The 15069-nt window shown below is 32.5% G+C and overlaps 1 protein-coding gene across 1 annotated transcript; it reads left to right on the forward strand.

Annotated features, from left to right (window-relative positions):
• Positions 1 to 10776: 10776 nt before the first annotated feature.
• Positions 10777 to 13314, forward strand: LOC144573282 (uncharacterized). The gene is made up of 4 exons (XM_078323026.1): positions 10777 to 10896; positions 12368 to 12490; positions 12688 to 12828; positions 13077 to 13314. The coding sequence occupies exons 1-4, from the start codon at positions 10870 to 10872 to the stop codon at positions 13095 to 13097; spliced, it is 312 nt and encodes a 103-aa protein (XP_078179152.1). The 5' UTR covers positions 10777 to 10869; the 3' UTR covers positions 13098 to 13314.
• Positions 13315 to 15069: the final 1755 nt, after the last annotated feature.

The following is a 15069-nucleotide window of genomic DNA, read 5'->3' on the forward strand; positions in this document are numbered from 1 at the left end:
CATGTATTTAGAATATGATTTCCTCTACTTTTTCATAAAAAGAACAAAAAATATATTGTAATAAATCTCTCTGAATTTGATTTTAAAGTTGACTTGTCAGAAAAATAAGATAATAAAACAATGCCTCATGTAAACCTTGTGCGGTCATGGTGCCATTGCCTGTTCCATTTCTTACAAAGACACATAAATTTTGAAAAACAACCATCAACTCAAAATTATTTTACAAGCACACATTCAGAATAATAAACTATACCAACAATGTACCAGCAACAAATTACAAAGCCGAATTACATGCTACATCAAAATCCATTAACTACATCAGCTACATTACATGTTATTTAATTACAACTTCAAAATTTACAAACTCAAAATTAATTATTATTCAAGAGATCTTCATTAGATCATCTTCCCTGCTCCTCTTTCTCAAAAATTAAATTAACATAATACATAATTAGATGAGTATATCTTCTCTGTTCCTGTAAATTAAATGAACATCAAGTGAAGAGAGTGAGAATGAGAAGAAAAAAAATAAAAACTTGATGCTAGAGTTGAAGATAATTCAAAGATCATCATCAGATTACGAGTATACTTCCATTGCATCTACTTGTAAGGTAATTTTATGAATTTTCTCTGAAGTTTTTGAAAATTAGCCCCTAAAGTTTCTAAAAATTAAAAATCAGTGACATGGCAAAATAGACTTCTCCGAGTTTATAAACCCAAATTATGCCTCAATCAAACACAAGTTATACAATTAAATCCAACAAATCCTATAAATTCAAACCAGTCGGATAACATTCTCATTTAGATCAAAACCCATGCCCCTGCTAAATTAATTCAATAGATTGCTACTAGTTTAGTGAAGGTTAATTCTGGTTGATTTTACCTGACTGGTACCATACAAGTTTAGTGAAGAACCATCCCATTTAAATAGATTGCTGCTACTAAAGAAAATAGAGAAGGGATTTTAACCGGTATTGAAGCTAGGCTTGTTGCTAGTGCTTCAACTGCCTTCGAGTGCTCATTTAGTGCAAACTAGCTTTGATGTGAGAGCTGGTTGGTACACTAAATTTAATTTACATGAGAAGAATGAACATATATTTCTACATTTAGTGCATAAGTGAAGAGATAAAACACACAAATGCACACACAGCAATGCACAATAATAACTTGAGATTCCGTCAGAAGAGATTTTAGTACTTAGTTGTAAAAACCATTATATTAGCAAAAGAATATAAATTAATTACTAAATGAATACATCTAGGATAAAAAAAATATATTGTAATAAGAAAGAGATAAGTACCTGATACACATGAACTATGAGGTGCAAAGGCAGAGTTATCAGCTCTTAAAATTCTGACAAAAAAAAAATACCAAATTCACAAAAAATCAACAAAATTGATAGAGGGAGAGGAGGAATAGCACAGAGGAGAGGGCCTTACCAATAGCAATGACATTTGTTCAACAGCACGTCTCTAAACGTTGTCTCTCCTCCATGTATCTTTCCTTTGGTAGCGGAGAGAGGGCACATGTTTCGACATGGGGAGGACGAGGTGACAGGAGCGGTGACAGTGCTGATGGAACGGAGAAAAATTTGTAACGGAGAAGGTCGATCCATTACGGAGGAGAGAGGGCTGGGAGGTGGGGGCAAGGAAAACCCTAGAAAGGATTGGGGCGGTACTGGGAGGGGAGAAGCGTTCACTTCAATTGAAATTAAGAGACTGAGAGAGCGATTAAAATGTTCCGTCTCCGTTAACTTAGAATCAGCGCCTCATCATCTTTGCACGAAAATTAAAGCAATCCGACGGTAGAAAAATCAGTAGCAAATTCTGAAGTTAGATACCGATAGCATACTAGCCATTTCCTATATATATATATATATATATATATATATATAGAGTTAGGCTGGGGTGCTATGGATAGCATAGTGGCCTCTATGCTACGGGTCAATATTCGAGTTTTCAAAATTCAAACGGTCGATCCGAACCGTTCATCTTATTCTCCATATTAATATCTGCTTGGAGACCAAATTTTATAATTTTCTGAATTTTTTTACTATTTATTAAGCCACTTTGAAAATCGCTAATCCAACGGTTTTACTGTTTTGTGCAGCCACCGTTGGATCAACAATTTTGTAAAATACTTAATAAATAGTAAAAAAATTCAGAAAAATGTAAAATTTGGTCTCCAAGCAGATATTAATATGGAGAATAAGATGAACGGTTCGGATCGACCGTTTGGATTTTGAAAACTCGAATATTGAGCCGTAGCATAGAGGCCACTATGCTATCCATAGTACCCCAGCCTAACTATATATATATATATATATATATATATATATAGGATTTGGCTAATATGCTATGGGTAGCTAAGAGGCCTCCCGTGCTACGGCTCAATATTCGACTTTTCAAAATCCTAACGGTCGATCCGAACCGTTCATCTTGTTCTCCATATTAATATGTGTTTGGAGACCAAATTTTACATTTTTTGTAAATTTTTTACTATTTTTTTTATTTATTGAATATCTCTGTTTTTTATGGTCCAGATTTGTCTGAAAAACAGCGATTTTCAATAAATCTAAAAAAATAGTAAAAAATTTCCAAAAAATGTAAAATTTGGTCTCCAAGCACATATTAATATGGAGAATAAGATGAACGGTTCGGATCGACCGTTAGGATTTAAAAACTTGAATATTGAGCCGTAGCACGGGAGGCCTCTTAGCTACCCATAGCACCGTAGCCAAGTCCTATATATATATATATATATATATAGTAAGGCTTGGGTGCTATGGATAGCATAGAGGGCCACCGTGCTATGGCTCAATATTCGAGTTTTTAAAATTCAAACAGTCGATCCGAACCGTTCATCTTGTTCTCCATATTAATATGTGTTTGCAGACCAAATTTTACATGTTTTGAAAATTTTTTACTATTTTTTTAGCTAGGCAGAAAATCACTTGATCTAAAAAATTCTGCACCATTAAGATATTTGATTTTCTACCTATCTAAAAAAATAGTAAAAAATTTTCAAAAAATGTAAAATTTGGTCTCCAAACACATATTAATATGGAGAACAAGATGAACGGTTCGGATCGACCGTTTGGATTTTGAAACCTTGAATATTGAGCCATAGCACGGTGGCCCTCTATGCTATCCATAGCACCCAAGCCTTACTCTATATATATATATATATATATATATATATATATATATATATATATATAGACTAGTAATCGTGCCCGTGGACAGCAACGGGAGAAAATTATGTAGTAGAAAACATTAAGCTTCTTAATAAGGAGGAGAGATAATTTAAATCAAATTTATAGAGAAAATAGTTAAATACTATATTTATCTACAAGATAACACATGTGAACTCTAGTGTAGTGGTAAGAATTTTGGCACCAACAGAACCCAACTGGGTTTGAATCCCGCCTTCAGCAGAAAAAAAGAAAAAGGGTGCGTGGTTCACAGGCTCGATCCGCAGGTGCCGTGCGTGGTTCAGAGGCGCGTTCCATGGGTGCAGCGCGCAGTCTACGGGCACTGGGATCATATGCGGTGCGACCAGTGCATACTTAAGTGTTGAAGCTCATAATTTGAAAAATTCATCTATGTGCGATCTGGAAATTCAACGGCTGAGCATCATTCCGAAAAAAAACAGTAAATCAGGACCCTTGCAGGATCTAGACATTAAGCTCCTTAATAAGGAGGAGAGATATAGAGGAGGGATCCGATTACACCATTTTTTTGGTGACACCGATTACACTCGCCATTTTTAAAGTTTTCAAAGTCCAAACAATCGATCCAAACCGTTCAACTTGTTGGATATGTTAAAATGTGCTTGCAGATCAAATTTTACATTTTTTGGAATTTTTTTACTATTTATTAAGTATTTAACAAAATCACTATATTCATACCATTGAATTTTTGTACCCATCTTAATAAATAGTAAAAAAATTCAGAAAAATATAAAATTTAATCTGCAAGCACATTTTAACATATCCAAAAAGTTGAACGGTTTGGATCGACTGTTTGAACTTTGTAAACATAGGGTGTAACAGGTGTCACCAAAAAAATGGTGTAATCCGATCCCTCCTTATATATATATTGAGGAGGGTTCAAATGCACCCAAATTCACCCTATTCTTTTTCTCCATTTTTAAAGTCCGAATAGTCAATCCGAACCGTTAGATGCGATCTATATATTAAGATGTGCTTGGAGACCAAATTTTACATTTTTTGGAATTTTTTTACTATTTATTAAGCCACTTTGAAAATTGCTGATTTTACATTTTCTGGACCATTAGATTAGTGATTTTTCAAAGTGGCTTAATAAATAGTAAAAAAATTCCAAAAAATGTAAAATTTGGTCTCCAATCACATCTTAATATATATATATCACATCTAACGGTTCGGATTGACTATTCGGACTTTAAAAATGGAGAAAAAGAATAGGGTGCATTTGGGTGGACAAAAATTTGGGTGCATTTGAACCCTCCTCATATATATATATATGTGAGGAGGGTTCAAATGCACCCAAATTTTTGTGCACCCAAATGCACCCTATCTTTCAAATCCTTTTTCTCTGTTTTCAAAGTCCAAATAGTCAATCCGAACCGTTAGATGTGATCTATATTTTAAGATGTGCTTGGAGACCAAATTTTACATTTTTTGTAATTTTTTTACTATTTATTAAGCCACTTTGAAAATCACTGATTTTACATTTTCTGGACCATTGAATCAGCGATTTTTAAAGTGACTTAATAAATAGTAAAAAAATTTCAAAAAATATAAAATTTGGTCTCCAAGCCAATCTTAATATATAGATCGCATCTAACGGTTTCGGATTGACTATTCGGACTTTGAAAACAAAGAAAAAGGATAGGGTGCATTTGGGTGCACAAAAATTTGGGTGCATTTGAACCCTCCTCCTATATAGGAATATGCTAGCATGTTATGCATAGCATAGAGCCCCTCCATGCAACGCCTTAGATTTTGATTTTTCAAAATTCTAACGGTCGATCCGAACCGTTCATCTTGTTCTCCATATTAATATGTGTTTGGGGACCAAATTTAACATTTTTTGGATTTTTTTTACTATTTCTTTAGATTTATTGAAAATCGCTGTTTTCAGCAAATATGGACCATAAAAAAACAGCGATTTTCAATAAATCTAAAGAAATAGTAAAAAAATTCCAAAAAATATAAAATTTGGTCCCCAAACACATATTAATATGGAGAACAAGATGAACAGTTCGGATCGACCGTTAGGATTTTGAAAAGTCAAAATCCAAGGCGCTGGATGGAGGGGCTCTATGCTATGCATAGCATGCTAGCATATATATATATATATAAGAGATGAGCTATGCTACTCCATGGAGTAAAACGCATTGGTGTTTCATGACACTATATTTTTATTTTGAAAATCTAAACGACCGATCCGAACCATTCAACATGATCTTCATATTGAAATGTGCTTGGAGACTAAATTTTTCATTTTTTGGAAATTTTTTACTATTTATTAAGCAATTTTGAAAATCGCTGATCCGATGGTCTAGAAATTTTTACTGTTTTTACTGTTCACAGCAAAACATCAATTTTCAAAATTGCTTAATAAATAGTACAAAAATTCCAAAAAATGTAAAATTTGGTCTCCAAGCACATTTGAATATGGAGATCACATCTAACGGTTCAGATCGGTCGTTTGGACTTTCAAAATGAAAATACGGTGTGGAGTACAAATGCGTTTTACTCCATAGAGTAGCGTAGCTCATCTCATATATATATATATAGAGAGAGAAAAAGAGTGGCTAATACGCATTCGGTAGCATATGGGCTGAAATGCATACGGTCCAAATTTGAAATTTCAAAATCTAAAAAGTCGATCTGAATCTTCATCTTGTTCTCCATATTAATATGTGCTTGGAGACCAAATTTCACATTTTTCTGAATTTTTTTACTATTTATTAAGCCAATTTGAAAATTGCTGATCCAACGGTGGCTGTTGATCTTACAGTTTTGTTAAACCACCGTTGGATCATCAATTTTCAGAGTGGCTTAATAAATAGTAAAAAAAATTCAGAAAAATGTAAAATTTGGTCTCCAAGCACATATTAATATGGAGAACAAGATGAACGGTTCAGATCGACTTTTTGGATTTTGAAATTTCAAATTTGGACCGTATGCATTTCGGCCCATATGCTACCGAATGCATATTAGTCACTCTCTCTCTGTATATATATATATAGAGAGAGAGAGAGAGAGAGAGAGAGTGGCTACGCTACTTCGTGAATTAATGGGGGTGTTTTAATTCGCGCTCATATCTCTAGTTTAAAAGTTCAAAATAGCTGATCCAAATCGTTAGATGTTTAATCTATATTAAAATGTGCTTGGAGACCAAATTTTACATTTTTTGAAATTTTTTTACTATTTATTAAGATGGTTTGAAAATTCCTGTTTTTTAATGGTGCATAATTTTAATAAAAACAGCAATTTTCAAACCATCTTAATAAATAGTAAAAAAAATTCTAAAAAAATGTAAAATTTGGTCTCCAAGCACATTTTAATATAGATTAAACATCTAATGGTTTGGATCGGCTATATGGACTTCGAAACTAGAGATATGAGCGTGAATTAAAACACCCCCATTAATTCACGAAGTAGCGTAGCCTTACTCTATATATAGAGTAAAGCTAGGGTGTGATGTGCTCATCAAAAGAGTTTGGTGAGCACAACTCCAAAAACATATCGGATCGACTTCAAACACCGAATCTAAACCGTTGAAATTCATGTACTTCATGAATGATGCATGTACACGCAAAATTTTGAAAGTTTAGAGTTTATTTGTTACAAGGTCAAGTGGTCAAAGGAATGAACCTTTTATAAATTAATTTATAAGTTGTTTCATATATTCAATTTTTGTCATTTCTTTGACCGCTTGATCTTGTAGCAAATAAACTCAAAACTTTCAAAATTTTGCATGTACATGAATTTCAACGGTTTGAATTCGATGTTTGAAGTCGATCCGATATGTTTTTGAAATTGTGCTCACCAAACTCTCTTGGTGGGCACATCACACCCTAGCTTTATTCCTATATATATAGTGAGATATGTATATCATGTCTTCTAAAAATGATGAAATTTGACACGTGTTATAAAATTTATAAATTAATTTACTTTTTACATTATGAAATTTAGCAATGCCCTTGTCGAATGAGATCTGAATCTGCTGCTATTCTTCTTAGAATAACAGCTTTCTGCTCTCTATTTTTCTGTCTATCTCTCGAGGAGGAGAGAGAAGATAGAGAAATAGAGAGGATAGCAGAACATGAAGAGCATATAATTTTGTTCCCACCGAATGATACTCTCGCTGTCTCGCATGAATTTTGATTGGAACTAAGTATTCAGCAACGTACCAAAGAAATTTTTACTTGGTCAGTTTTGATTGGAATGATTCTTTCCTATTTTTTTTTATCTAAATTGAAATTTTGTAATTTCTGAGTGCTATTCTCTGGATGATTCATTACCATTTACCACCTCGTATAAGGGTAAAATTGTCACAAAACACTTATTTTCCTTATTTAATTAATCATTTTAATTCTCTGTCCTGTGACCCTGTCTGTTACCTGAGCTCATTTCGCAGAGGCCCAAAAGAAGGCCTCTTACAAATATTATCGATCTAAACTAGGCCAGGCCTCATTGGGCCAACAAGTCGGCCTTTTACTTGTTTGTTTAGCTATCTTGGGTATTCCTTTCAAAGAAGGGTCAAAACTCAAAACAGAGAGCGCATTGATTATTTTTTAAATAATTTGGGGCTCAATTCATGTCATAAAATCGCAAAAACTTACAATTTGTTTAACCTTTTTTTTTTTTTTTTTTTTTTTTGCCTTGCTTGTGTTGATATACAAACTGCCAGAAAAGTCAAATATTTTGGGTTTCAATCTCTAGAGTCTACAACCGACAACGTGCCAACAGTGCATGTACAGGCAAGGCGCAAGATGGAAATAAATCTGTTTTTATTTCAAAGGAATAATAGGAAACCTGTTATTTTGATTTCAACTGTTTCTTTGGAATAACAGCCCATTTATATCCCGCAAGATGAGTTAAGGTTATAATAATTTTGACAATACATTAACAAAAATTAGATAAAATTAAAAGTTGAAAGAATATTTTATTGGTATATAATTGAACATGAGGAGGGTTCCAATGCCTCATGCCTTTCATACCTCATCATACCTCATATTTTATATCTTCGTTTTTAAAGTTCAAATTTCGATCCGAACCGTTCAACATGATATATATACTAAAATATGATTAGGGATGAAATTTTATAATTTTTGAAATTTTTTTAACTATTTTTACAAGGTTCTAAATAGCGTTTATCGCGTCATAGCGAAAGCTATGCTGCATAACATTTTTTTTTATAGAAGTTATATCATATATTTGTACTAAATATCAACATTATCTAAGTCTCATAGAACAATAAATAATATCAAATTAATTAAAAAATTATAATATTCATATTGAACCAATACAAAGTCCAAATTGCGACTCAAAATATCTATAGTAATTAATATCATAACTATCGATCTTTTTCTATTCAAAATATATTCAGCATCATGACATAATCTATTTTTTTTATTTAAATTTGAAAATAACCTAGACATCATGGCATAATTAACTATCTTAATCTATTCAAAATATTCAAACTACCATATAGTATGTATCATTTTGTTACTTCAAAAAATATTTTAATATATTCAATTTGAGCCTTTATTTAAAGGCCATATAAATTGGAAAAAAAAACTCATGTTGTATAGCACGCTGTAGCTTCCTTATTTTATTTCGTTTGATGGATCTCTCATTTAATAATTAATAGTTTAATATAAAGCTTAATACGTCAATTGCAAAAAAAAAATCACGATTAAAATTCAATCTGAGCCTTTGTTTAAAGCCCATATAAATTGAAAATAAAATTAAAAAAAAGCTCATGCTGCATCGCGTGCGCTATTTGCGTTACACGCTATGCGCTATAGCAGACCGCTATTACCGCTATAGCGTTCATAGCTCAAATAGCTCATTTTGATGCCATAGCTTAGCGTTTAGGGTCCAAAAAAGCTATAGCGTGCTATTTAGAACACTGATTTTTTAAGATGGGTAGAAAATCACTGTTTTTTGAATGATTCAAAAATAGTGATTTTGTACCTATCTTAAAAAATAGTAAAAAATTCCAAAAAATATAAAATTTCATCTCCATGCATATTTCAGTATAAAATTATGTTGAATGGTTCGGATCGATAATTTGGACTTTGAAAATAAAGATACAAAATATGAGGCATGAAAAAGATGAGGCATTGGAACCCTCCTCATTGAACATATACAGTCCAATAATGGTTGAAGGTTAAGCCATTCAATAAATGATCTTCTCCATCCGACTTTCGAACTCATGATCTCTCATATAAAAATTATGTGCTTTTGTCACTAGAACAAAGACTGATTCTTAAATACTGTTAACTTTCAATCTCTAAAATTTTAAGTTTCTTGTTGTACGGTGAAACATACATTAATTTTGTTAGACATAATATTGATCATATTATATGAGATTTTTTAAATTTAAATATTATCAAAATTATTAAAATAAATAATCATAATTGGTCCGTCTTTATAATCTTGATGCACGCATAGGATGGGTGGTATTGTATTTGGATAGCTCCCAGGGATATATGCGTGAAATGGCCATCGTTCAGCATTGAATTGGTCACCTACTCAACATGAAATCCACAAAAATTCGGGTACGGATTCCCTAAAGTATCGCAAATATTGAGTTTAGATTAGAACCGTACGATCAGAATTCCGGCCAGTCGGGTCCGTAGTGGAATATAACATAACAGATCGAACGGTTGGGATATAAACGTAAAATTTGGGTTACTTGAGAGAAAGGTATTCCAAAAGTTTCCACTTCTCATGTTCTTTACTTTTTTTAATTCAACTCTTTCTTCGTTAGGCGTTACCTTACGTCGTTTATCCAAAAGAAAGAAAGAAAAGAGCTCTGTCTTTTCAAAGCTTTTTACTGCAAACATTTATTAAAGTTCATATTTTTTAGGGGCAATTTCTTGTATATTCCTCAAAAGTTTTAATATTACATATGTATCCCTTCAAAATTAATAATTACATATATATCCTTAAAAATCATATAAACTCACATATTTGTTCAATCTAACTCTATAACATATCAAATATTTCAAAAAAGATTAAATAATATTTTTTAAAACTTAAAAAAATTATCTTACAGTATTGATTAATAATATGTTGACTATTATGCCTTTTTTTGTCTCTTTAGCCCGTCTAAGTTTTCATCTCTCTAAGGCGTCAAACATCCCGCCTTACCCTTCAAACAAAGATGGAAAATTAAAGCAGTAAGGGGTGCCAGAAATCTGTGAGAGGGGAGGCGACTAAGGAAGGCAGGGAGAAATCTATGATTTAACGTGTTTGGAGAGAGACAGGGGAGGTTTGGTGCCATACAGAGAAGAGAACTCAGGCGGACTAAAGAGACCGAAGGGCATAATAGTCAACATATTATTAATTAATATTGTAAAATAAATTTAAAAGTTTTAAAAAAAAATATTGAAGTATTTTTGAAGATATTTGATATGTTATAAAGTTAAATTGAATAAATATGTGAGTTTGTACAATTTTTAAGGATAAATATGTAATTACTGATTTTGAAGAAATGAATACGTAATATTGAAACTTATACATGAAATTCTCCCTTTCTTTTAAGAATCTTATTGTTGCTGTTTGGTTGCTTTTACTTTCTCTGTCTTCTCGCCTAACTCGCTCACCCCAACTCTCCCTCACTCTCAGCTCGAGCTCGGTCAATGGCTTCTCCTTCTATGTCTAATCCGGTACGGAGCCCCGTTTTCCTCTTCTTTTCTTTTGTTTACATTTTTTGGGCCCAAGTTAGCTCATTCTCCCCTTCCTAAAATTTCGTAATTACTGAGTTTGAATTGGCAATTTGTTTAGTTTAATATTGCGGTAAACCCAGAATCGACAGTTTTGCTAAATTTGAGCTCAGGTTGTTCGAGGGATTTAAACTGTGAAGTGAAGCTATCTCTCGTTATAAAATTGTTTGCTACAATTTCTAATTTTCTCTTTGAATTTGACTTGGTAGTGCCAACTAATTGTCAAAAGAAATATATATTTTTTTAATTTACCTATAAGATGACACTATTTGTATTTCCTTTGTTTTTTCAATTCTCTGAACTCTGCTAAGGTAGGTTAATTTGTCATTACCAGAATCTTTATCTTTGATTCTGTCCATGTAGTATATGCAAGGCTAGTCAGAATTGTATGAAAACCAACCAAACTCTTTCAAAATGGTCCTGATTGTCTAGTTCCACCAACAATTAAAAATTTGGAGGCCTAATTCTAATTTTATTGTGAGGGTTTTTTTTCCTACTAAATTTTGTAAATATACTTTTCTTAATCAATATATTTGTTAGTGGCAACCTTTGCTGCTAACCATTAAAAAAAACAATTAAAAATTTGGAGACTGCGATATTTTAAAAATTTTCATTTAGATTATGGCTGACAGCCACAGGCCATGGCAAGTGTTTCTTTTTTTCTTTTTTTCTTTTAACATTTATGTTTTATCTTATAGTAACAATTTTTAACAAAATCAAAATGGAGTGATCTAGTGACAAAAATCAAAACTTGGTGATATAATTTTGAATTGAAACAAACCAAACTTCATTGACCTAATTGAAACATGGGAAAGTATTATTGAGGGACCATGAATTGAACTTAAGCAAAAAAAAAAAAGGTTTGATGTCTTTGAATTTGGTGATTGAAGTTTGGTATGGAAATTGTTATACTCTTAATTAAAAGAAAATTTTAAGTGCACCCCTGAAAAACCTTGATATCAGGTACAACACTGCAAATTCACCGTAGTTTAGCAAATGTTCTTTCAGTGATACTTTGATTATTTTCAAAGGCGAAAACTTCTCTTTGCAATATAACCTAGCTGTTGATGACCAATCTAGTTAAGATTTATAATGAGACAAGCTTATGTTAGCTTGGCATTGGTAATAACAGTAGTTCTTCTGATGATGATTTACTATATCTGGTGCATTTGTGATATATTGGTGGTTTTGTTGGGGCTTTTATTATATATTTTATTTTGGGGATTTACATAATATTTTGAGTTTTTATGCTTTTACTGGGGTATTAATGAAATTTTGCCTAATTGACTCATTATAAATGTATGCTTTACCTGGGAATTTGACCTGATACGCACTCTGAGGAGGTGAAACATAAAAGTTACATGGTACCAACAAAATATAATTTTGAATGGAAATTTTTCTCTTCTATTGTCAGGAGGCAGAGGAAGGAGACTTGTGGAAGAACAAGTTTGAAGCCATTGAAAGGAAGCGCAAGGAGGCACAAGCTGAGCGTAACATTTTGCAAAAGCAAGTTGCGGGTTTGAGTGGGAATCTCAAGGCAAGTTCTGTTTCCTCTTTTCGTTTTTCAATAAATAGTTGCCTTTCATGTGCTCTTTTGGTCGCACTGTACTCATTAAAAGCCTTTGTTTTGGTCTTTTGTGTGCCTTGATTACAGTTTACAAATACTCTTTAGTGTTAAAATTTGGATGGAAGTTGAAATGCTGAATGGATCTACCCATTTTTTTTTATGTGCAGTCTGCTAAGGACTTAATACCTACATATTTGCAAAAACTAAAGGAGCTACAATCAAAGGTTTTGTCTCTTGAAGAAGAACTAGAAAGCCTGAAGACCTTAGATGAAGAAACCTCTAGTGTCAATTTAGAAAATGTTGCACGGGTATGTGTTTTTCACTTTCCTTTTGAAGTACTTGGAAACTGAATAGTATGCATGAAACACATGAAACTCAATAGGAATGAATGTATGAGAGAAAATTTGGTACCAGTTCAGATGCATACTGGTACTGTACCAGTGAGTGTGGTTCATGGCTGTCAAAATTGCTGTCTCATAAGTGGTGCTGTACTTACTAAACAATATTTTTATTGTTAGATTTAACTGATGACTTCTTTGTTCTCGAAATATTACAGGAAGCAGCTAACACTGACTGACATAGTGGCCCCACTAAAAATTAGATGTGGAGTCTAATATATTATTGTCAATTTGTTAGAGACTGCTAACTTAGTAGTTAGTGCAGTGCAATTCGTAGGAGCAAGCTTGTGACTAATATGCTAAGTACTGAGAAAAATTATTAATCATGTACTTTTCAAGATGATTGCTGTAATGTGCTGATAATTAATTTGCATATGTATTTGATTGCATGTGGTGTGTTTCATGCTCATGTTCAGCTTTATTTTTTGCTTTTGGTAAGCTCAATTAGTCTATTATCGGAATTAATTACGAAATTGTTAGGTTTTTAATTAAGTAGAAGTGTAGGACTGTACTGTACAATTCTGAGAATAGTTTTAAACTTATGGCCGAAAAATTGGGCTTTGGGCCGAAGATTTGATACACCAAGTAAAAGTTAGGTTAATATATCCACTACATGCTAACGGTTTTTAATTATTGCTTTTTACATTGAATAAGCCGCTCTATTTAAGTACATATTTAAATCTCAGTAAATTACACAGAAAAATATTTTTTTTTACTATAGTGTAAAATAACAAAAAATACAAATATTTGCACTTCACATGGTGTTATCTTTGAAATTTCAAAAAAATGTTCAATTTTTTTAAATAATAAATTTAGTATTATACCAAATTTGATGTATGAATAACATTGAATGACTATAATCAATAATATATATCTTAAAAAAAAATTGAAACGTAACGTTGGTACATAAAGAAAACGTAGGTTGAAAGAATATCTCAAAAAATAACTCCGTCAAAGACGAAGTAAAATTAATGAAGATTAAATTGCTTAATCCATCTCAATTTTCATAGTTTATATCTCTTTTGATATTTAAATTCATAGTTTAAATTAGTCCGTTTAGATAAGTAAAATGTTGGAAAATAAATCTATACTTATGGCAATGGATCCCACATACATAATAAGTATGGAGTAACTATTGGCTTTTGGAGCTCTCGACTTGTCCGTTCAACTAGATTTGCAAAACATACATAAATTGCATTTTACAGTTTTCCTTCTTGAGAATTTGTGCAAGTTCATGACAACTGAAGATTCAATTAATACACATCAAGGATGAATTAATGAACTGCAATATAACATTAAGGATGTAGTCACGAAGCACAAGATATTGAATAGCAAAAGAATTACTCAATATTAAGGATAATAAATCTGTAAAATTGGTAAAATAAGTTTGAGACTGACTTAAATAAGGCCTACCATTGCAACAGAATAAATAAATTCTCAGCTGAGTCTGTGATGGAGAAAATCGATATTAAGCGTCACCTGACGATAAGCAATCCAGAGGATTACCGTTAGCAAAACCGTTGCAACGGTCAGCGACCATTGTCTATTCATAATCCAAACTTGTTCAACTTGACCTACCGTTGTAACGGTCCCTGTACTGTTACAATGGTCAGCACCACTTAATTCATTCTGTTTAGCTCTCTATAAATAGAAGTTATACCAAGGTTTTAATTATTATTGTAGCCGCCCCCAACTTTAATATTTCGTATTTTCAGATCTAGAGAAAGCCGTTGTTGTGTGTGCACTTAAACTTCAATACTCACAATCAATCTCAAGCTTATTCAATCAATTCAACAGCTCCTAGAGTAATCTTGTGTGATCAAATCAATTACTACTTCGAGTCTTGTGCTCACCTTGCAATCCTTGAATCCTTGTGAATCTGATTGTCTTCTTTGAGCCTTTAGTGCTCGTGTTCGGGCCGTGTGACTTCCCAGAAGATTGTAAGGGCTCACAGGTTCGACCTTGTATTCTTTTCTAATTTGGTAAAGAAAGGCACGCCATCTCAAAGGTCGTTGGCCCTGGAGACGTAGGCGTTACTGCCGAACTCCGTAAACAACTCTCGTGTCAAATGTCTTTAAACTCTACTATTTACTTTATTCATTTCGTATTTTAGTTTACGACAGAGTTATTCACCCTCTAAGTGCCTTTGGG

Source organism: Carex rostrata, chromosome 21 (genome assembly GCF_964058835.1).
Source record: "Carex rostrata chromosome 21, lpCarRost1.2, whole genome shotgun sequence".
NCBI lineage: Eukaryota > Viridiplantae > Streptophyta > Magnoliopsida > Poales > Cyperaceae > Carex > Carex rostrata.

Bases quoted from the DNA above. Each gene is read 5' to 3' on its own strand.
- LOC144573282 (XM_078323026.1), top strand. From the start codon at position 10,870: ATGGCTTCTCCTTCTATGTCTAATCCG. The intron at 10,897-12,367 runs GTACGGAGCCCC...TTCTATTGTCAG, and splicing joins CTCCTTCTATGTCTAATCCG to GAGGCAGAGGAAGGAGACTT. The intron at 12,491-12,687 runs GCAAGTTCTGTT...TTTTATGTGCAG, and splicing joins GTTTGAGTGGGAATCTCAAG to TCTGCTAAGGACTTAATACC.